General features: G+C 37.7%; 3 protein-coding genes across 4 annotated transcripts in view; all 3 read right to left on the bottom strand.

The window, feature by feature from the left end:
• The window catches only part of LOC139129530 (uncharacterized), a 263,263-nt gene that overhangs the window by 77,697 nt on the left and 161,104 nt on the right, over window positions 1-24,462 (bottom strand). The window lies entirely within an intron of this gene.
• Window positions 2,110-13,785, bottom strand: LOC139129525 (uncharacterized). Of its 2 annotated transcripts, none has more exons than XM_070695159.1 (5): window positions 13,228-13,785; window positions 12,039-12,714; window positions 9,638-9,788; window positions 3,650-3,791; window positions 2,110-3,018 (listed from the first exon to the last, which is right to left on the bottom strand). In XM_070695159.1, the coding sequence occupies exons 2-5, from the start codon at window positions 12,266-12,268 to the stop codon at window positions 2,879-2,881; spliced, it is 663 nt and encodes a 220-aa protein (XP_070551260.1). In that variant the 5' UTR covers window positions 12,269-12,714; window positions 13,228-13,785; the 3' UTR covers window positions 2,110-2,878. Both variants share the same exon structure in this region; 1 of them encodes a protein (XP_070551260.1).
• On the bottom strand, window positions 15,904-23,228 carry LOC139129524 (uncharacterized). The gene is made up of 5 exons (XM_070695158.1): window positions 22,716-23,228; window positions 21,518-22,194; window positions 19,223-19,373; window positions 17,582-17,723; window positions 15,904-16,935 (listed from the first exon to the last, which is right to left on the bottom strand). The coding sequence occupies exons 1-5, from the start codon at window positions 23,139-23,141 to the stop codon at window positions 16,796-16,798; spliced, it is 1,536 nt and encodes a 511-aa protein (XP_070551259.1). The 5' UTR covers window positions 23,142-23,228; the 3' UTR covers window positions 15,904-16,795.

The following is a 24,462-nucleotide window of genomic DNA, read 5'->3' as shown; positions in this document are numbered from 1 at the left end:
TAGAGATTGGAAAATATAGAACAGCGCAATATACCTGAAGTGATACAATGAACATTTATATACTATGTATTATATCATACCGGTATATTGATGGCGCAAATACAGCGATCTGATTGGTCGAGACGCGAAAGGAACCGTTGTATATTGGCGATATACCACAGCTGGCATACGCGCGAGCTCTCAGCAAAAATCAGTTTTTTACGTTACACAACAGAATTCCAATACACTGTTATGATATAATAGCAATAAATCACACCCAGCACTCGATTTTGACCAGTTCACACCATATATGCACTCGCTTTCGCTCGTACATATATGTCGTGAAATGGTCAAAAATATCGTGGTATACCGTCGCTGGGTGTGCTTTTTTGCTTAAATATAACCTAAAGGGTGAGTAGCTCGTAAATTTTCCGAAATCCCCTTGGTATTCAGACTTCCTATTGATATTAGATGAACCTCGGCTGCATTGCTATCTTGGCGCAAAGTAAAAAGACAATGGTGATGAATGCTGGTCGTTTCTTTTTCCAACAGCTCTTGTGAAATACGATGTCTGGAATTTAGAGTATTAAGATTATCGTCATATGTTTCTCTAGCTCACTGAACAAAGCATTTACTCCGTTACTGGCTACTAGTGTAATGACATTATCTCTTTTAGACCATCTGTTTCAAAACAGAAAAGGTAAACCGTTGATAACAGCAGGGCATTGTGACAGACGGTCAGTATACCCATCAACCAATATAATTACCTTAGCGTGTCTTGGCAGGACAACAATATTGGGTCAACTACCATCTCCTGAGGTCAACTCTGATGTATGAGCTCAATTATTTACACCGTATAAATTCGCTCTTTGTGCTGTGCGATGACATCTTAAATCATCAATCGCGGTCTTCAATCATAATCCTACTCATCAAATCTTACGTACTTGGCTGAAAGGGGAGAGTGGACATTATGTTGGCGAACACCTCTGGAGAGGTAGAGTTGAGAAGGATCCTTGAAAAAAGTAGGGTACAGAGGGGCGGTTTGACAATACTGCTGGACAGAAAGAGGGGGATTCGAAAATGCCACTGATCGGAAGTATTGTAATGAACTAATATTGTACACAAAATAACATCAAAATGAAGTAAAAAAAAATATTTCTGAAACATTTGTTGCGCCGTGCGAAGGATGTGTTAGATACGTTATTAGAGTGATTGATACATGTCAGTACAAAAAGACCATGTGGGACCCCTTTCTATACAACCACCAACGACAGAGTGATTTCAAGCGGACCATTTTTCTTATTGACTGACTACGAGGTGCTAGCTGATTATGTGCACAGACAGCGGAGTCTGACGTTGGGTATCACGGAAATAAAGCCTCAGTTTCGGAGTTCAAATGTTTTTGGAAATTTCGGTCAATGCGAATGATGCAACATGGCATTCACAAGGCACCATTATTAGAAACAAAAAGATCACTGGCCTTTATTCATAGTAATATTTTAATTTATTCATTGTAATATTTAAATATATCACGCGTATGTACAATCATATTCCTGGAAATGCACTCGAAAATGTATGATTAGGTGCATCTGAGCTCGAGTGTTGTTGCTGATGTGTTGTGTCAGTATTTACGTGACGACACTAGCACAGCGCCGCCAGTGGTTAACTGAGTGGGACACTTTGCTTTAAATTTGACGTCACAGAACAAAACGTGAAAACGATAGTTAGCTGGTAACAATAGTTATACTTTACTATGAATTTCGTGAATTTATCCTACATAGCCAATGAGGAACAAAAAAATATTTTCCGACTTTCCGTAATGTTGTAATGATGAAAAGTGTGCACTTTAAGTATACACCAAGGGATAGATGCTACCACAAATGTTTACGCAACCATATGAGTTCACCATGTAGAGAAACAAGAGCACATTGGACTATGAAGAGTTAATAAACATTGTTCATTTTATATCTTATGTTACTTGGAATGAATAACCCGATTTGTTGTAACACGCTCACCATATTATGCACGCAGGCGCATGGCTCACCGCCAATTCGACGGTCGTAACGTAAAGGTTCGAAGTGTACGTTAAATGTGCAAATGGAAACTATTGCGGTCGGTTATGCGTGTTCAATTAAGTAAGGGAAGGGGTGTTGATGAGCAGAATTTCTGTTGTGCGACCAGCGAGTTTAATAAATGTTAAAAGCACAGCCAGTCACTTGACTGGCATGTGATCTTCACGATTATACCAGTAAAACCTCAAATAAAAGTTCTGTATATTAAAAGAGATTGTCTAAGTTTACGATGGACGTTGAGTCACAGCAAAGACCTTCACAGTCGCGTAGTCACACGTTTGACCTTTGGCGCTGTATTCCCACATTATTGACCTTTTGGACTGATTTCTTGGCCCTTTAACTCAGGTCATTCTCTTCCTCCATTGATGACCTTTGTGAATCTCCTTCGACATTGTTGTCCTTTGATATTGTCTTGCTACACTGTTGACCTTTGGCCTTCTTAACCCAAAATGACGACCTCTGACTGTATACGTACTTCACACCTCTCAGTTTTTCTACGATTGTCGACCTTAACATTGATTCATACATTGTTGATACCAATGTTATTTTTCGTAAGATTTTCGAAGTCAGTCTAAATTTCTCAAGCTTTGTATCATTATATAAGTCGAGTAACAAGAAAGTAAAACATTCTGTTAACAAATCTGGAATGAAAGCCAAAGAGCTTTATAATAAGCCTCCACAAGTGGCAGATCAGTAAAGTATTAAAAATAAGAATCCGAAAGTCTGTCTCAGATGCACACTCTACGTAACTTATGTTGTTCTCTCGTACATCCAGGGAGCTCCAGACTGGAAATAGAGAGTTGCTTCTTCATGATTTTAAATAGAAATTATCGCCTAACAGCAACGTCGTCGGCAATCCAGGATACAACATCAGTCATTTTCACCGTTTTGGCATTCCGTACTCGTCTTACACTCTTGACATTGCCTTCCCAACTTGAATGTGCACTGGCAATGTAAACATGGGAACCTGCACAATGTTGGAAAAAGAGTAGAAGATGAAGGTTTCTGTCATAGCAATGATAAAAATTATACAATAACACCGATAGACGGGTATACACGTGTGATGTATAGCTGGCAGAACCGCTTAGCCAGTTCTGTCTGAAGTAAACTGTACCCAAATGTTAAACTACTATACCTCGGGAAGGGTCACTCTTGGATGTACCCTGTACATAGCAGTTCAAACAACGCAGCACATACTCTAACATTTCCTTGTTCAATGTTGTGGTGTCAAAAGTCGAATTTTCGACAAATATCTGACATCTAAAACTCTACAATTGATGTACAAAGTGCTTGAACCAAACATCAGACCTACATCCAAAGAGGGATCAAAAGCACACAATTCACTTTTAATTTCCTCGTCCAAAGTATATTGAAAGAGCAAGGGCAATGTTAAACCCATGATACACTTACAGAGTGCTGCAGTTACACGTGCATACACACTTAGGGTATGACAGTTTCATTGTATTTACACTTAGGTTATGACAGGGTATTAAAGTTTCACGTCTATAAACACTTAGGTATGACAGTGTTGCAGTTAAATATACAAGAACACTTGATGTATGACAGAGTGTTGCTGTTTCATTTGTATCAACACTTACGTGCACATATCTCCTGCTCTACGAGAGACCAAAAATAGTTGTCGCGTTTGTATTTTTCGACATCCGGGAACTTTGGCGGAGCGATATCGTCTTTACTGACGACGTTCGGCACATGAGCGTCCTTCATGATCTTCAACATAACCTGGAACAACGATCAAACCACAAAGATTTATCTTTATTTACCATCGACATCTATGTTACATGACAAGAACTGTTTCAAATTCTGGCAAACTGCGGTTCCTGTCATCTTGCCGAGGTTCTCTTGCTTACTGAGACTTAAAACAGTTGGTATCAGGAGCGCAACTCATATTCAAAGCCTTATGTATTCGGACTTTTTTGAATGATGCAAGTTACAGATACTTTTGATTCGACTATGTCTATTAACCAAAAGATCATATTTTACAAAGGCAGACAATTTTACAACCATGAAAACAAAAGTAACCGGTATAAAGGTTGATCACATTATGTACTAACATCTACCGTCAAAGTTGAGATAAGTGGAATTCAAAGTAACAACTGTTTTCGGACATTTGTCGTACACCGGGCTGGTTAATTAACAAATAAACAGAAAACAAGGATAGCAAAAGAGAATATATTAGAAAAAAGTCAATATAGATAGATAACAGGGTTTATACATTTTTCTCTACTTATTCTGTTAGTTGTTTTGATTTCCCTTTATTCTTTTTTCTATTTTTATGTTATTTGTTTGTTTACTTTTCTAGTTATGAATTATCTTGTTGTATTTATAATTCAACGTTCGGTTATCGTCGGCCCGTCTCTTTATTTCTTTGCTCATTTATTTCTTTGTTGTTCAAAATGAAGTCCCTGTAACTGTACACGATATCATTTATCATTTTCCGGGCATTGTAGTGAAACTGCTTCTCATCTTCACATATTGACTGGTCATCATTGTAACAGTATTTCTACGTTTCCCTAATGGCCTTTGATTCGACCCTACAACCGTCTAGTTTACAGGACCGTCAATCGAAGGAAGCCGACTGTTATGAGATGACCACAAGCTTGCAAGGGAACAAACGTACGCTTTTAACCGAGTATGATAAGTGAATGTTTTGTAACATACTTAACCAATCCGTGGCACAATTCGGCCAACCAATAAACCAATTTGCATTTCCAAAAAGAAAATCGAAATGGAGCTAATTTTCAATTTTCAAATGGTTTTGTCATCTTGATTATAAACTTTTAGGCCTATTTCTAAATTTAAAATCTTTGGGCTGAGATTGAAATATAGGAAACAGGTGTATACTGCTGTGAGGATGGCACTTTACGGCCATTCAAATTTCCCTCTGACAAACTCTATTTCCCACAATTCGTATTTCCGTTTTTTCAATTTCCAATATACCAAATGTCCGATTTTCCCATTTCATTTGGGGCGTGGCCCAGTATATTTTCATACTACGGCGGAAATAACTGTATCGAATTGGAATTAAGGTGTAACATTTATCTGAGTATGACCAAATGTACTAGGGGGGGCTTGGTTACGATAATTGGCACAAGATACTTTTAAAAATTAGCGGGAATGAGGGACTGGTCAGTTTCTTCGGCCTTGGAGGCCGGTGGATTCATGGGGGTCACCCTGTTTTTCACTTTGGTGATGGGGTCACCAATTTTGTAATGCCTAATTAGGGGGTCAGTGTGTTTTTAAATTTCTACTCGGGCTCATAGTTGCCTAGTATGCATCGTGCTAGCCATGGGTTTCATCATTCAGTTTCATTTTTCGGCGCGCCTTTCGGGCGCGTACCTTTACTAATATGAGGTTATTACGAAAGTACCGCAAAGGATTCACGAGGACATTGGCGCAGCGTATCGCTCGACGCGATGCGGAGGGTGATGGACGGCGCCGATGTCATAGTGCATCCTTTGCGGTATTTTCGTAATAACCTTATTATTATACATCGTACATTCTTCACTGGGACATCAAATTGTCTAGCTGTGCAGCTTTCAGTATTTGTTGGCGGGGCGGGTAGGATGCGTGGCTATGCAGGTCATCAAAAGGTCATCAAAGGTCAACCCCGCCTTTTGATGACCCGCATAGCGGCGCACGCTATACCCCGCCAACAATAGCTGCGTTTCCACAGCTACAAATTGTCAGAGTAGTGACCGCTTTAGTGCAATGTCAACATTTTTTCTTCCGATTTATAGTGCAAATATAGAACGCTATCTCAGACGGCTTCTGCAAACTCTGGAGTGTGTGTACTAGTACTCCACACGTACGTACAGAGCGCGCGAGGCTGAACAAACTGGCCAATCCCTAACATCGTCTCACATACTGGAAGACAAGAAAAAAGCTGTTCTTTGGTTGGTAGAGTGGGGTGCGTACGGATTAAAACTTTGATATGAGGAGAACATCATTGCGTACAAAGATTGACAGCTGAATAAAGTGATCAGATAAAATTAAATGTGTATGCCGAGCTCTGATTGGGCTGATGACTGTCACAATTTTACACAATATTCCAGTTTGCGACGTTGACGGGAAGCGCGCAAAACTTCAGCAGGTCAGGTCAAACTGATTATATCGGAATTTCCTTTCCGGCGGCCGGAACACTATTGTTCCTTGTATGTTCGTTACTCGATCCATTGAACGAGTTACACGCGCAAATAACTGTCACAATTTGATGCATTGCTGGGCCAAAGATGGATACTATCAGCTGCCACGCCCAAAATGAAATAGGAAAATCGGACATTTGGTATATATTGGAAATTGAAAAAACGGAAATACGAATTATGGGAAATAGAGTTTGTCAGAGGGAAATTTGAATGGCCGTAAAGTGCCATGCTCACAGCAGTATACACCTGTTTCCTATATTTCAATCTCAGCCCAAAGATTTTAAATTTAGAAATAGGCCTAAAAGTTAATAATCAAAATGACAAAACCATTTGAAAATTGAAAATTAGCTCCATTTCGATTTTCTTTTCTGAAAATGCAAATTGGTTTATTGGTTGGCCGAATTGTGCCACGGATTTTAACCCCATTTTCTTACCAAAAAAAATTGAAAATTTCTTTGCTTGTCTCGGTTGAAAAGAAATCCACCACTTCAGTTAATGTGTTAAGATTTTTATATGCATAGATTGCGCTTTCAAAATTACTTAGATAAAACTTGTCTAAACTGTTACCCGGTCGGTTGATAGTGCCAAAGCTACACTGTATATCGAAAAGTGTATGGCTCTACCAAGATTACAACGGCATATAAAACGTGACAATTAATTGACGAACACGCAATATATTTTGGTTGAATTGTGTTCCTATGTAATAAGCTAACCATAATCTGTGTTTTCATACGAACAGAATTTCTGCCTGCTTCAACGGTAGCCCGTTGTGGTAAATAGTTTGATGGCATTAACTATTATATGAGAAAAGTGCGATTTAGGTGAGTTTGCTCAGTTTCTTTTTTCAGCACTTCTCCGTTTTTGGCCTATGTACCCGGTAATTTACGATGTTGACGTACCTTTTAGCGCGTACTAGAAGCTAAGTTATCGAATTATTGATAGGCTATACATGTTACATGGCAGTTGTGGACTTGTAACAGTCACATTACTTAATAAGTCCGAGTTAGAAAGATAAGTTTCATTCTGGAACGATGTAAAGCAAATCAATATGACAAAACTCAACTATTTAGGAACAACTGTGAGATCACAAGAAAAGATGACTGTGTCGCTTTATAATACCGAAATAGTCCGGATATGCAAAATGAACAGGCCTCATCATCTGAAAATCAACAGGCTGTAGTAACTGAAACAACTTCTTCTTGCCATGCCATGATGTCATAAACCAGGTGTGAACTGAATGTGCTCACGTGGTTTACAAAAGCTTCATTACATACAGAGGTACCCTTAACAAAACAACCAGATATCTGTTATATCATTATATGTAGCAGGTTTCATCAACTTTCGCACAGTACTCTCGGAGTTTAATCACGAATTACAAAACTTCATTAATATGCAAATGAGGTGTTTATTAACTTGACACTGCTCAATGCTTCATGGGACAATTAGATATCTATTACATCAACATCTGTAGCATGTTTCATCAAATTTAATGCTGTAATTTTAGAGTAATATCAATAATTACAAAATTCATTAAATATGCAAATGAAGCCTTAATTAACTTGTCAGTGCTCAGTGCTTCTCGCGACAATTAGATATTTATCACATCAATATCTGTACCAGGTTTCACCAAATTTGGTGCCATAATTTCGAAGTTACATCACTAATTACAAGCAAATTAATCCCCAAATAACTTCACACTAGTAAATGCTTCTCAACACAATCAGATATCTGTCGGATCAGTATCTGCAGCAGATTTCATCAAATTTGGTGGAGTTATTTCGGAGTTATATGACTAATTACAAAACTTCATAAAATATGCAAATGAGCTATTTATACACTTGACACTGCCCACTGATTCTCAGTACAGCTAGATATCTATCACATCAATATTTGTAGCGGGTATCATCAAATTTGGTGTAGGAATTTCGGAGTTATATCACTAATAACAAAAGTTCATTAAGTATGCAAATGAGCAGAAATTAAATTGACATGACACTCACAGTATCATCATAATATTCTGGGATTGTCATCTGCAAAAGTTTTATGAAAATTTGTGCAGTATTTCTCGATATATGTCGACACTGCTATTACAGTCTCCATAGGAAACCATTATATGAAACTAATGATTTTTCATAACTTCATTAATATGAAAGCCACACTTACCAAAATCTAACCAGTTCTCATTATTAGCATAGAGTACCTGTCTACCAACTCTGATTTGAATCCGTTCAGGAGGTTTTGAGTTATCGTGTAAACAGACAGACAGAAACACACACACACACACACACACACACACACACACAGACAGACATCGCTGCGACATTAGCTCACATTTGTGAAAACGTGAGCTAAAAATAGTTGGAAGAAAAATTTGGCATGATACTATTGACGAGGAATAGCATGTAACACTTTAGAAGTCTAATCCCACCAAATGAGAGTGTACACCCTTGTCATTACGGATTTATCGGCAAATTGTGAAATATAGGTCAAAGGTCTTCCTGCTTACATGGTACTTTGTCAAAAAAACTGTTCTCCCATACTTATCCCAGCGTACCAACAATCAGACTCTACCTCTATTGGCTTGCCAAGAATAAGATATAATTATAATCAATGAGGTACAGGATGTGGTGTCATGGGGTTCCCTGCAGATCTAATGAGTATGGCACCTGTTTATTATTTGACTTTTTCAAACGCGTAGGCATGGTCTAAATGAGCGAGAAGTGATACTTCTATACATATCCTTCAGTTAGTACATTTACCCTAACCGACTTTGTTTTGAAAATAAAATCATGAAAATAATGCATACAATTTTCAGCTATTGGGGCTTTAATAAGCCCTGCGCATTTGAAAAGGCTGCAGGCAGCGGTTTCGAAGATCTAGCCTGGCAAAAATATTCTGAAAGAAGAAGATAAGGAAAAAGAAGACAGTTGAACCCAGTAAAATCAAAAGGGGCCTAAGCCAAAGTGAGAGAGCTTGGGCCCCTGATTATTCATAAATATTTCATATTTACAGATTTGAAAATATAGAACAGCGCAATATACGTCAAGCGATACAATGAGCGTGTACACACTACATAACATAACCTCAAGCATGAGTGGCTCCTAAAGTTGTCCGATATTCAGAATTCTGATTAAAATTAAATGAACCTCGGCTGCATTGCCATGTTGGCACTAAGTAAAACGACAATTGTGATGAATGATGGTCGTATCTTTTTCGTACATCTCTTGTAAAAAATGATGCCTGGCATTAGAGTATCGTCATATGTTTCTCTAGGGCACTGAACAAAGCATTTTTCTCCGTTACAGGCTATTACTGTCATGACATAATCTCTTTTAGACCATCTGTTTCAAGAAAAGGTTAACCCTTGATGACAGGGGGGCATTGTGACAGCTGGCCAGTAAACCCATCAACCGATGTAATTACCTTAGCGTGTCTTGGCAGGGCAACATAAACACAACTTAAATTTTGCTTTTCTACAAAATTGCGAATGTCTTTTGCTGCAACTTCACCCGTCTTGTTCATATTCTTTACCAACCTCAGGCTCCTTTCATCACAGCCGCGTGGAGGCGCACATCTGAAATATTAAGGAACGGTTCAACAATGAATTTTACTGAACAGCTGTTTCATCCTTGCTGGAAAAAACCAGTCCACAAATGGTCGCAAATTTTACATAATTTATTTTGTGACGACGCGGGTCTTAACGTTCAACGGTAAACCATATAAAAGAAAAGCAGTGGACATGTAGGCAAATTTCACATACAGTCAGTTCACATGATCATTTATATTAAAGATGGGCCAAATTTCAATCTTTGATTTGTTTTCTTTGCACTGTATTTCTTAACTATAAATTTTAATTACTCTCTACGCGGTACCTTTTTCATCCAACTTTATTTTTACTTGACGAATAAAAGTAAGCATTACAAATTAGCTGAAGTGCCAAATACTACATGAGATGTTCGTATTGCTGTGTACGCTAAACGACGTCAATGACTGCTATCGTGAATGTTAACAGCAAATTTGGGTTGAAATCACTCACTTCGGAAGCCTTCATTTTTACGAAAGGTAGAGTTAACATCCGTCGACTTTATAGTCAGAGCAACGATCCTAGGCGAAAGTGTCCAAACTAGAAATGTGTGTTCCATTTTACTGTAATCGTTATTTAAACTGTCGTTGTATTCACGGAAAGGTCGTGAACTTTACAGATGCAATATTATTCACAATGGCTACACTTCTATGTATAGGGAAATTCATGACAATAATTTCAATAAAGAGACAGTCAATAGCTGTCAAGGTTGTACTCATATCCCATCATCTAAAACTACATTGAATTATAATATCGGAGGGGACAATTTTCGCACAAGACGGTCTGAAGTGAGTCATATTTTACGTGGTAATAATATAAAAATATGGAACGAAATACATTTGATATCACAGAAATAGAACATGGTTTTATTCAAACAACACATATAGAATTCCAGGTACAATACAAGTAGGATTTTACCAACAACATTGCTGGGCTATTCATTACTAGTTTTGACAGCTTGGCTAAAATTGATCATTTTATTCTATTGGTCACTTTTTATCTTTAGTTCACTACTCCCCGTAAAGGGAGTTGATATCAGTGAACGCATCGTCTGCTTGCATGGGTTGGCGTACGTACCCACGTGCGCACCTGCACTGTACATACTAAAGTAGGGATTTATGTCCTTGCACATTAACAGCTCCAAAACAGTAGCACCTACCATCTTTGTATTCGATGTACAGGTGTACCGAGGAGTGGAGATGTGCTTTATTCAAATGGAACATGCAAGTGTCGAAAATATGCAACTGGGGTATAAAGGGGAAAATCTGCAAATTTTTAAACTCTGTATCCACGCACAGATTTAGTTGAAGATTCGACTTTACTTCGATTTGTTGACATTGTGGTGATATTTGTATATTTGCATTATGCGCAATTTCCCCCTTTTATGGTCAATAAATCTTCTCTGATACTGAATGTTCCATTGCTTTGAAACCTGTTTGTATGTATCTAGGGGTAAAGTTAGCTGAGTATGTTCAAACTGTGACAAAACATGCAAATTGTATTTTTGTGAGAATGTGTGCTGTTTTGAGTCAAAAACGTTAAATATCTCATTCTTGAATTGCATGGTCGAATTGCAAAAAACTTGAGAACTGCTGCAAATTACACCTTTGCGTTTGTTGTGTAGGTGCATGCTAAACTGTAAATGGGAAATTGACGTTATCATCGGCAAAGTGTATGCTAAATAATTAATGAGCAGCAAAACTGTAAACTTTTTGAAAATGTTAGTAACTGTGAGTAAGAGTGTAAGACAGTCGGTGCCGGTGGTAGTTTTACAGAAACGCAATTGAAGACCTCCTAGCCAATAGTAAGCTGTTTTCTTAAATATCACTGCCTTGTTAACATTAATTCAATGTAGTCCAATACCACAAGAGGACATCGTTTCATTGGCATTGGGGATTGTATCATTAATTTTGATGTACCAGTGTATATGTGTGTGTCTATTGAAACAGTTGCCAATAATCGGTAATTGAGGGACTATGCATCAAAATGCGTTCAAATGCACTTGACATTGTGATTATCACAAGCTAAGGCCAATAAAAGCTATAAAATGTCGTATGTACACTCATTCTGGCCTGCCACATCGAACCAAATGTGAGCCAAGTGTCATGGACGCTATGTTTTCAATGAATTTTAACCATTCATTCCATTGCCATTGTTGTTTCATTACAAAATTCATTTCTTTGTATCATGTTACACGATGGAACCTTCAACAAGACTTTTCAAGGAATGATGCATACATACCCCTCTCCAGTTCTGTTTCGCCAGTGGACAGCAGCGTATGGTTTCCCGTCACATATCTTCTCCGAGATCTGTTGTGCCGTTTTCCGTATGTGAGGAATTAGAACAACTTGTTTATCGAGTATATTTGACAACTTTTCGGCGATTGGTTTAGGGTAAGGTGGCGGTCGCCAAAATGATGGTTCGTGGACAGCAACACATTCTAAAGAAGCTGAGTTTTCAAGAGCCCTCATCCTATCGCTTAAAGTCTTTGGAAGATGCTTGACTTCCGGCAGAGAGACATGGTAGTGGTCATTGTAATATTGTTTTTGTCGTTCATAACTTTCAGGGGAGTAATGGTTGCCTTTATCATCCAATGGATTGAGTAGTAACGTTTGTACAGAATGGTTGCAATCTTGATTAAATTCATCTAATGTTGCAAAGTCGACGACTTCAACTAATTTTTGATGTCATATGTGTCGTTAACGTAGTGTCTGGTCGGTATTGTGTGGTTCTCTTGGTTGAGACCGTGAGCTCTAAACATCAACTCCACGACTGTTCTGTTGAAGTGTAAAGCAAATGCAACCCCTGATCTCCAAGCAGCGTACTGGACATTTGGTCCGTTAGAATCATAGTGCACGATCAAAAGGTAGCGACGTTTCGATACTCTTTGTTGAACATTTATTGGTGATGTCATCTTCTGGAATATAGGAGAATAAAAAAACTAATGAGGGTTAAGCCATTAAATTTGCGCCCGTGAGAGAATATGCAATTTTTCAGTCCTTCCAAGGTTTCAAAACATTTTCAGGACTACACAGAACATGCGACCCTCGGATTCACAGCTTTTTGGGTTTCTAGTGACGTGTATATTCTTTTCTACAAAAGTGCTAAAATACCAAATTTCTGTAGAATTTTTTCTTGTAAAATGTTCTTCAGAACTGGCCAATATAAGATTTTATCATCCAAACCGTTATGTTACCTTGCGCATTATGTCCTCATATTACTAGACGACATTTAATTGGCAATAGCAAAATGCGTAATCATGAAACGTGATAATAATTCAAGCAATACACCGAAATATATTTAAATAGAGTTAAGACTCTGGAAACCGAGTTTACAGTAGATGGTGTCTTTTGTCGTGTAAATGAAACGTGAATTTCGATATTCATCCAGAAGTGAATGCTTATGGTGGTTATACTTGTAACTAAAATACCTTTTCTGAGTTTTTCTCATCCAAAATGCTCTTCTGGGCGTCATCGGATGTTTCATTAGACTTTCGTTCCGCACCATCGCTGTCATTCCAGTCACATTTGATGTATTTTTTGTCAGGCTTGTCACTCTTGCTTTTATCAGAGGACACCATCTCCGAGCTTTTTGTTCCGACTAAATTACTGGACACTCTCTTAGGTTGTTCTGTTGGCTCGTCTAATCTGTTTTCCATATCAGGATTTTGACGAACGGAATCTTTCTCAGAACGCTCCTTCGGTGGCGATAATCGAGTTATTGTTGAACTGATCACTATTCGGGATGTTCCCATCAGATCAATTTCTTGGAAATGAAACAACAAAATCAAACAGCAAAAGAAAAGTCCAACACTACAAACAACTTTCGCTCTTTGGAACCACATTGATCCTGCCATGGTGACAATTGAGAGAAACTAGCGCTTCAATTAAAGACCTCTGGGCAACAAGACCAGAGCCGCGTGACCACTTTGCATAATCAATATCAGCGATTGTTACAGCTTTAGCCAATCAAAGCCATTTTAACAACAGTCTGCTTTCGTCCAGTAATATTACATATCGCGGGGCTATTTGGGATTTGACAGAAATTACACGGGGGGAGGGCTTTGTTTTTTGAAAAGGACGCTGCACGAAAAATTGCTTTTGGGTAAAATGGGAACCTTCCCGAAAGAAACACCGGCCCTATCCCCAGTGAAATTTCTGTCCAGTCCTTTAATATTGTTGTTGAATTCTTATCGCTCACAGTGAGAAATGTTACCGCATTAAGACAATATACGGTCAAGTACAATCTGCTGAGAGTATGAGCTCAATTATTTACGCTGTATAAGTTCGCGTTCTGTGCTGTGCGATGACATACATCTTCGATCATCAATGGCGGTCACAAAGCCACTCTCAAAATCTTACGTAATTGCCTAAAGGGAGAGGGTGGACATCATGTTGACGAACATCTCTAGAGGGGTAGAGTTGAGAAAGATTCTTGAAAAAGTAGGGTACAGAGGGGCAGCTTGACAATACTACTGGACAGAAAAGAGGGGGACTTGAAAAGTGCTACTGATCGGAAGTATTATGATGAACTAATATTGTACACAAAATAACATCAAAATAAAGTAAAATAATTTTTTTTGAAATATTTGGCGCACCGTAAGAAATTTTAGATAACCCAGATTGATTGATAAATGATAGTATTAAAAGACCATGTTAGACCGCTTTCTATACAACCACCATCAATGACGGAGTGGCTTCAAGAGGACCATTGTTCTTATTGATGTAGTATGACGTGCCAGCTGATCATGTGCACAGACAGCTGAGTCCTATGTCGGGTAGCATGGGAATAAAGGCTCAGTTTGTGAATTCAAATGTTATTGCGAAAAATGGCATCAATTTGGAAATTCAGTCAATGCGAATGATGCAATGTGACAGTCACAAGGCACCATTGTAAAACACAAAAAGTGTCACTGGCACTATTAATTTATTCATAGTAAAATTTAATATATTCATAGCAATATTTCTATATATCACGCGTATGTACAATCATATTCCTAGAAGTGCACACGAAAATGTTTGAGTAAGCTTAGGTGCATCGGAGTTTAAGTGTTGTTGCCTCATGTTTGTGTCAGTCATTTTAAATTTGACATCACAGAGCAAAATGTGAACATGATAGCTAGCTGATAACAATAGGTATACTTTACTTTGAATTTTGTGAATTTAGCCTACACAGCCAATGAGGAGTAAAATATTATTTCCGACTTTCCGTCATGTTGTGATGCTGAAAATTGTGCACTTTACGTACTATGCGCGAAGGGATAGATGCTACCACAATTTTTGTGCTATCACAGGAGTTCACTATGTAAAGAAACAAGAGCCCACTTTCACAATAAAGCGCTAATAAACGTTTTATTTTACTTGAATGATTAGCCCAGTTTGGTTTAACATGCTCAACATATTATGCGCACAGGCGCATGGGTTATCGCCAATTCGACGATCGTCAATGTTCAAACTGTACATTAAATTGCAAATGGAAACTAGGGCGGACGGTTTAATCGTGTCCAATTAAGTAAGGGACTGGGTGTTGATGGGCAGAATTTCCGATGTGCGACCAGTGAGTTTGATAACTATTAGAAGCACAGTCAGTCACATGACTGGCATGTGATCTTCACGATTATACAATTACCACCTAAAACAAAATTTTTGCATATCAAAAGTTTGCGATGGACATTGAGTCACAGCAAAGACCTTCACAGTCGTGAAGTCACACGTTTGACCTTGGCGCTGTATTCCAACATTATTGACATTCTGCACTGATTTCCTCACCCTTTCACTCAGGTCATTCTCTTCCTCCATTGTTGAGCTTTGTGAATCTCGTTCGACATTGTTGTCAACTGATATTGTCTTGCTACACTGTTGACCTTTGGCCTTGCTCAACAAAAATGATTACCTCTGACTATATACGCACTTTATACCTCTTATGTTGTCCACGATAGTTATCCTTGACATTAATTATACATTGTGATACAAATGTTATTTTTCGTAACATTTGAGAAGGCAATATAAATTTCTTACGCTTTGTAATGGAAAATATCATTATATAAGTCAAGTAAGAATAAACACCGTGTGACATTTGAAATATACTCCTGGTTATACATTTAATGTAACATGCGTCTCGAGAGCGCAAGACTTAAACTTTTACTGAAATTTTCCCCAATGAAACTTTCGAACATTCTCTTACCAAAGCAAGAATAAGAATTGGGGGTCACTGTGCAAACTTTGGTACTAGAGATACAAATAACCTACAATTTTCCGATATTTGACATTAAAAATGGCCATCATCTCAGTGTTAACTCTCTGGCGGAAAAAAAATTCGATTTTTCGAAAAACTAAGACGGTTACGACTTTTCTTTTATCAAGAGCTTTAGAATGAACCCAAAAAATGGTAGGCCACAAGAAAATTGATAAAATTTGTAAGCCCGAATTTCTGTCCACGAGACGCATTCTACCTTATGACTTAAAAAACTCCCAGACCATTGTTGAAATGTCTGACAGGACACACAATGTCATTTGACGTATTATATATTCATGATATCAGATAAATTATCATTGTTATGACAGTTGAAACCCCATGGCTCAACAAATGTGAAAAGTGGCAAGTTTGAACTAAGAATAGTATGCACCTCGAAAACGAAAGACAAATTTTTGCTCCACCACAAATCTTGAACGAAAATCAGGGGTCACCGTGCAAGTTTTGGGAAGCAACAAATAGTCTAGTGATTACCGATACTTGATATTCAAAATAGTCAATTTCTTGTCACGTTAGCTCGGTATGAGAATTGTCGATTTTCGAAAAACGGAGAAGGTAATTATTTTCTTACCCAAAGAGCTTTAAAATAAGCCCCAACAAGTGGCAGATCAGTAAAGTATTAAAAAATAAAAGTACGGTTGCCTGCCCCAGATGCGCATTCTACGTAATTTATGTTGTTCTCTCGTAAATCCAGGGAGCTCCAGACTGGAAATAGAGAGTTGCTATTTCGTGATTGTAAATAGAAATTATCGCCTAACAGCAATGTCGTCGGCAATCCAGGATACAACATCAGTCATTTTCACTGTTTTCGCATTCCGTAATCGTCTTACACTCATGACATTGCCTTCCCAACTTGAATGTACAGTCGCAATGTAAACATGGGAACCTGCACAATATTGGAGAAAGAGTAGAAGATGAAGGTTTATGTCATAGCAATGATAAGATTATACAATAACACCGATAGAGGGGTATACACGTGTGATGTATAGCTGGCCTGAACCGCTTGGCCAGTTCTGTCTGGAGTAAACTGTACCCAAATGTTAAAAGACTATACCTAGGGTAGGGTCAGTCTTTCGATGTACCATGTACATACATTTCAAACAACGCAGCACAAACTCTAAAATGTCCTTCTCTTATGTCGAAAAGTCGATGTTTTGACAAATATCTAATATCTAAAACTCTACATTTGATGTACAAAGTGCTTGAACCAAACATCAGACCTAGATTCAAATGGAATCAAAAGCACACAATTTAATTTTAGTTTCCTCGTCAAAAGTCTATTAGAAGAGCAAGGGCAATGGTAAACCCATGATGCATATGTGTATACACTTACAGAGTGCTGCAGTTACACGTGCATAAACACCTAGGGTACGACAGAGTGTTGCAGTTACCCTGTATATACACTTAGGGTATGAGAGATAATTAAAGTTACACGTTTATAAACACTTATGTATGACAGTGTTGCAGTTCCATGTGCAAACAAAAACTTATATATGACAGAGTGTGGCTGTTACATTTGTATTAACACTTACGTGCACATATCTCCTGCTCTACGAGAGACCAAAAATAGTTGTCTCGTTTATATTTTTCTACATCCGGGAACTTTGGCGGAGCGATATCGTCTTTACCGACGACGTTCGGCACATGAGCATCCTTCATGATCTTCAACATAACCTGGAACAACGATCAGATCACAACAATTAAATCACCATATACTATTCACCCCATCAAATATGGAGGCAGTAGCACTTGTTATAACTGATTTATGAATATACCATTGCAATTGAATTCAAAGGTCATGCGGGTCACATTATATTTTGGCGAGAAACTTGCTCCCAAATTTCTCCCTGTGTACCAAAAAAGGGACCGCTAGTGCGTAGTTCATGAGGTACAGAATGTGAGGCATTAAGGTTATTCACCCCCGTCAAATACGGAGGCAGTAGCACTTGTGGTTACTGATTTATTGGCCTATTTATGAAATCGAGGTCAAAGGTCCTGTGGTTCACATTACTTTTTGGCAAAACCCTTAAATAGGGTACAGGATGTGGTGCATAAGGTTATTCATTCAATCAAATATTGAGGCAGTACCACATATGGTTACTCATTTATGAACATACCTGTGCAATCGAGCTATAAGGTCATGCGGGTACATTATATTTCGCGAGAAATTTTGTTCCCATATGTAGCCCTGTTTACCAAAAATCGGACCTCTAGCTCTATTTGTCAGCCGAAAATATGATGTGGGCATATTTAATGAGGTAAAAACATGTGGTGCATTAAGGATTTTCATCACCATCAAATATGAAGGCAGTAGCACTTCTGGTTACTGATTTTGAAATTGAAGTCAAGGGCCATCTGGTTCATATGACTATTTGGCACAAATTGTTTTCGCATTTTTATCCTTTTATACTAAGAATAAGACCTATAGCTCTATTGGAGAAGCAATAATTAGACATGTCCATAATTAATGAGGTACAAGATGTGCAGCATAATGTCCCAATCATACCAAATATGAAGGATGTAGGACTGGTGGTTACTAATTTATAGGCATATATACATATTCGAGGAAATTTAATTCAAAAAACTTCCTTCAATACTTATGACTATATGCTCTATTGGCAAGCCCACAATTAGGTATGTGCATAATTAATGAGGTACAGCAAGTGGCTGGTCAAGTGACATTTTCCATACTTCTTTTCATTTCCTTCAGTTAGCTCATTTACGCTAACCAACTTAGTTTTGAAAATAAAATCATGCAAATAATGCATAAAATTCGCAGCTATCGAAGATTTATTAAGCCCTATACACTTGAAAAGGCTGCAGGCAGTGGTTTCAGAGATCTAGCCTGTCCGAAATCTCCTTGGTGTTCAGACTTCCTATTGACAATAGATGAACCTCGGCTGCATTGCTATCTTGGCGCAAAGTTAAAAGACAATTTTGATGAATGTTGGTCGTATCTTTTTCCAACATCTCTTGTGAAATATGATGCCTGGCATTTAGATTAGCGCCATATGTTTCTATAGCGCCCTGAATAAAACACTTTTCTCCGTTACTGGCTACTACTGTAATAAAACAATCTGTTTTTAAAGCATCTGTTGCATTAGAGGTGAACCATTGATAACAGCAGGGCATTGTGACAGATGGTCAGTACACCCATCAACCAATATAATTACCTTAGCGTGTCTTGGCAGGGCAACATAAACACAACTTAAATTTTGCTTTTCTACAAAATTGCGAATGTCTTTTGCTGCAACTTCACCCGTCTTGTTCATATTCTTTACCAACCTCAGACCTCTGTCATCACAGCCGCGTGGCGGCGCACATCTGAAATATTAAGGAATGGTTCAGCAATGAGTTTTACTGAACGCTGTGTCATCTGTGCGGAATAAAACCCAGTCCACAAATGGTCGCAAATTTTACATAATTTATTTTGTAACGACTTTGGTCTTAACATTAATCGCCAAAAAATTTAAAACAATAGGAGTGGTAATCTAGACAATTTCATCACATGGTCAGTTCACATGATCATTTATATTAAAACTGGACCAAATTTCAACCTTTGGTTCGTTTTCTTTCCACTGTATTTCTGAATAATAAATAATAAATACTCTCTCAGCGGTACCTTTTCGTCCAACCTTATATTTTACTTGACGAATAAAAGTAAGCAAGTACCACACACTACATGAGATGTTCGTATTGCTGTGTAGGCTAAACGACGTCAATGACTGCGATCATGAGTGTTAAAAACAAATTCCGGTTGAAATCACTCACTCAGGAAACCTTCAATTTTACCCAATACTCAAAGTGACTCGTCAGAGTCAAACTTTTAATAGCGTAGGCAAAAGTGTGCGAACTAAAAATGTATGTACAATCTTACTGTTATCGTAATTTTAACTGTCGTTGTATTCACAGAAAGGTCGTAAACTGTTACAGATGCAATGATATAGACAGTGGCTGCAGTTCTATTCATAGCGAAATTCATGGCAATAATTACAATAAAGAGACAGTCAATATCTCTCAAGGTTGTACTAATATCCAATAATTTAAAACTACATTGTTTTGTAATATCGAGAGGAGGGTAGTTTTCGCACTAGATGTTCTAAAGGGAGTCGTACTTTACATGGCAATAATATAAAAAATATTGGTCGAAATACATTTGATATCACAGAAATAGAATATGGCTTTATTCAGACAGCACACCTAGAATTCAACGTAAAATACAAGTAGGATTTTATCAACAACAGTGCTGGGATATACATTTCTAGTTGTGTCAGAATGGCTAAAGTTGATCATTTTATTCTGAGGGTCACTTTTAATCTGAAGTTCACTACTCTCCGTAAAGGAAGTTAGCATCCGTGAAGGCATCGTCTGCTTGCACGGGTTGGCGTACGTATCCGAGTGCGCACCTACACTGTACATACTTATGTACAGATGTATGTCCGTCCATATTAAAAGCTCCAAAACAAGAGCACCTACCAATTTAGTATTCCATGTACAGATGGAGATGTGCTGCATTTAAATGAACACACTAGTGTCAAAAATATGCAAATGAGGTAAAAAGGCGAAAATCCTGCGAATTGCTGAAACTCTTTATAAACTTTCCAAATTTAGTTAAAGCTTTGACTTTATTTCGATTTGTTGAAATTGTGGTGAATTTTTTATATTTGTATTACGCGCAATTTTTCCCCTTTCTGGTCGATAAATCTTCTCTGAAACTGAAAGTTCCATTCCTTTGAAAGCTGAGTATGTTCAAACTGTGAAAAAAACATGCAAATTGTATTTTTTTGTGAAAAATTGTGCTGTTTTGGTCAAAAACGTTAAATATCTCACTTGAATTGTATGGTCGAATTGCAAAAACTTGAGAGCCGCTGCAAATTACACCTTTGCATTTGTTGTGTAGCTGCATGCTAAACTGTAAATGGGAAATTGTTTGAATGAAGTTATCATTGGCAAAATGTATGCTAAATAAAAATAATGAGCAGCACAAGTGTAAGCTTTATGAAAATGTCAGTAACTGTCAGTAAGACTGTTAGACAGTCGGTGCCTGTGGTAGTCTTACAGAAACGCATAATATCACTGCTTTGTTTACATTAATTCAATGTAGTACAATTCAACAAGAGGACATCTTTTCATGTTTTATGGTGGATTGTATCACTGCTTTTGATTTAACAGTGGATATATGTTTGTCCATTGAAACAGTTGCAAATAATCGGTAATTGAGTGACTAGGCATCAAAATGCGCTCAAATGCACTTGACATTGTGATTATCACAAGCTAAGGCCAATAGAGGCTATTAAATGTCGTATGTACATTCACTCTGCCCTGCCACATCGAACCAAATGTGAGCCGAGTGTCATTGACGCTATGTTTTCAAATAATTGTAACCATTCATTCCATTGCCACTGTCATTTCAATGATTGTTTCATTACAAAATTATTTTCTTTGTATCATGTTACATACATACATACCCCTCTCCAGTTCTGTTTCGCCAGTGGACAGCAGCGTATGGTTTCCCGTCACATATCTTCTCCGAGATCTGTTGTGCCGTTTTCCGTATGTGAGGAATTAGAACAACTTGTTTATCGAGTATATTTGACAACTTTTCGGCGATTGGTTTAGGGTAAGGTGGCGGTCGCCAAAATGATGGTTCGTGGACAGCAACACATTCTAAAGAAGCTGAGTTTTCAAGAGCCCTCATCCTATCGCTTAAAGTCTTTGGAAGATGCTTGACTTCCGGCAGAGAGACATGGTAGTGGTCATTGTAATATTGTTTTTGTCGTTCATAACTTTCAGGGGAGTAATGGTTGCCTTTATCATCCAATGGATTGAGTAGTAACGTTTGTACAGAATGGTTGCAATCACGATTAAACTCGTCTAAGGTTGCAAAGTCGACCACTTCTTGTAGTTTTTTGATGTCATATGTGTCGTTAACGTAGTGTCTGGTCGGAAGTGTGTGGTTCTCTTGGTTGAGACCGTGAGCTCTAAACATCAACTCCACGACTGTTCTGTTGAAGTGTAAAGCAAATGCAACCCCTGATCTCCAAGCAGCGTACTGGACATTTGGTCCGTTAGAATCATAGTGCACGATCAAAAGGTAGCGACGTTTCGATACTCTTTGTTGAACATTTATTGGTGATGTCATCTTCTGGAATATAGGAGAATAAAAAAAACTAATCAGGGGTTAAGCCATTAAATTTTCGCCAATGAGGGAATATGTAATTGTTTCCCGCCTTCCAAGGTTTGAAAACGTTTTGTCAGGACTTCAAAGAACATGCGACCCTCCAATTCCCTGCTTTTCTTGCGGTTTCTATAGTGACGTGTATATTATGTTCTACAGAAGTGGTAAAGTATCAAATTTTTGGAAAATTTTACTCTTAAAATATTCTCCAGTTCTGGCCATCATAAGATTTTATCATCCTAACCATTATGTACCATGCACACTATGTCCTCATATTGCAAGACGACATTTAATTGGCAATAACAAAATGCGTAATCGTGTGGTATGTGATAGTAATCCAAGCAATGCGCCGGAATATGTTTAAATAGAGTAGACACTCTGGAAACCGAGTTTAAATTAGACGGTCTTTTGTCGTGTAAATGAAACGTGGGTTTCGATTTCCCTCTAGAAGTGAATGTTTATGGTTGTGATATTTGCAACTGAAGTACCTTTTCTGAGTTTTTCTCATCCAAAATGTTCTTCCGGGCGTCATCGGATGTTTCATTAGACTTCCGTTCCGTATCATCGCTGTCATTCCAGTCATATTTGATGGCATTTTTTTCAGGCTTGTCACTCATGCTTGTATTAGAGGACACCATCTCTGAGCTTTTTGTTCCAACCAAATTACTGGACACTCTCCCAGGTTGTTCTGTTGGCTCCGCTAATCTGTTCTCCAAATCAGAATTTTGATGAACGGAATCTTTCTCAGAACGCTCCTTCGGTGGCGATAATCGAGTTATTGTTGAACTGATCACTATTCGGGATGTTCCCATCAGATCAATTTCTTGGAAATGAAACAACAAAATCAAACAACAAAAGAAAAGGCCAACACTACAAACAACTTTCGCTCTTTGGAACCACATTGATCCTGCCATGGTGACAATTGAGAGAAACTAGCGCTTCAATTAAAGACCTCTGGGCAACAAGACCAGAGCCGCGTGACCACTTTGCATAATCAATATCAGCGATTGTTACAGCTTTAGCCAATCAAAGCCATTTTAACAACAGTCTGCTTTCGTCCAGTAATATTATACATTGCGGGGCTATTAGGGCATGGACAGAAATTACAGGAGGAGGGCTTTGTTTTTTAAAAGGACGCTGCACGAAAAATTGTGACCCTAGCCCTTCAAAAGCGTGTGCTAGAGAAAGCATGGTCCTCCCCAATTTTCATGCGCAAAAACAGTGACCCTTCCCCTGCATGTCATGTCAATAATATCTTAATTGACATATAAGTTCTCATTTGACCTTTGAAATTAAAAGAATACATTTCAACCTTTACAAATGATCGCTTTTGTGTGAGGTTTCAAGTAATTTAATGAAAGAGAGATCACACATCACAAGAAATAATTATGTCAATTCTTAAAGTACAATTAACTATTCAATCAAAAGGGACAATAGCCGTTGTGTTTACCTTCATTTCAGCTTGGCTTGTAATTGTGCAAATAGCACAATTTTTGCTTGTCAAGAAACTTAATACAGCATAAACGTCAACATTTCACAAAATACACGTAAATTAACTTATACTGCAAGTTTATGAGTGAAAAATGATGTAATAGTTATCCCTAGACTGCAATGAGATGTGAATCAATATTTTTGGGTGGAATTCTTATGTTATATTTATTGTTCAAATTTGTTCCTTGAAACACACTATTCTAATCACGAACATTTATATCAATGGTCAATCATTTATAAAAGCACATATTTAGTTAGTGTTGTATTTTAAATAAGGGTTTTCATGGTTTCCTCATTGACAACAATGTATATGAATCAACATTTCGATGAAATTCCGAAATCAATTTCTTACACACACACACGCACACACATGTACTTGACACAATACTATTCAAATAAAATACATTAATAACAATTATCGAACGTCTATAAATACACAGATTTAGCTAGTTTTGTACTATAAAAGATATTCATAGTTTCCTAATAACTACAATGTATAGTGAATCAACATTTTGTGAAATTTGAAAATCAAATTTCTTGTACACATATTGACTTGAATCCACCCTATTCTAACTCAATACATTAATATAAGTTGTCAAACGTCTATAAATTCACTGATATTGCTAGTTTTATGTTTGAAAAAAAATATTCGCAGTTTTCTCAAAGACTACTATGTATGGTGAAAATATTTTATGGAATGCAAAAATAGAATTTCTTGTACACACACTCACTTTTTACCTCCCA

Source organism: Ptychodera flava, chromosome 3 (assembly GCF_041260155.1).
Source record: "Ptychodera flava strain L36383 chromosome 3, AS_Pfla_20210202, whole genome shotgun sequence".
Classification (NCBI taxonomy): Eukaryota; Metazoa; Hemichordata; class Enteropneusta; family Ptychoderidae; genus Ptychodera; species Ptychodera flava.
Note: the sequence above shows the minus strand (reverse complement) of the source record. Positions and strands in the feature narration are given on the sequence as shown.

What these genes read in the sequence shown, in the direction of transcription:
- LOC139129525 (XM_070695159.1), bottom strand. Translation starts at nt 12,268, where the DNA reads ATGAGGGCTCTTGAAAACTCAGCTTCTTTAGAATGTGTTGCTGTCCAC. An exon ending in CGAAACAGAACTGGAGAGGG is followed by an intron (nt 9,789 to 12,038) that starts GTATGTATGCAT and finishes TTAATATTTCAG; the next exon opens with ATGTGCGCCTCCACGCGGCT. An exon ending in AGAGCAGGAGATATGTGCAC is followed by an intron (nt 3,019 to 3,649) that starts GTAAGTGTTGAT and finishes AACATTGTGCAG; the next exon opens with GTTCCCATGTTTACATTGCC.
- LOC139129524 (XM_070695158.1), bottom strand. Translation starts at nt 23,141, where the DNA reads ATGGCAGGATCAATGTGGTTCCAAAGAGCGAAAGTTGTTTGTAGTGTT. An exon ending in ATGAGAAAAACTCAGAAAAG is followed by an intron (nt 22,195 to 22,715) that starts GTACTTCAGTTG and finishes CCTATATTCCAG; the next exon opens with AAGATGACATCACCAATAAA. An exon ending in CGAAACAGAACTGGAGAGGG is followed by an intron (nt 19,374 to 21,517) that starts GTATGTATGTAT and finishes TTAATATTTCAG; the next exon opens with ATGTGCGCCGCCACGCGGCT.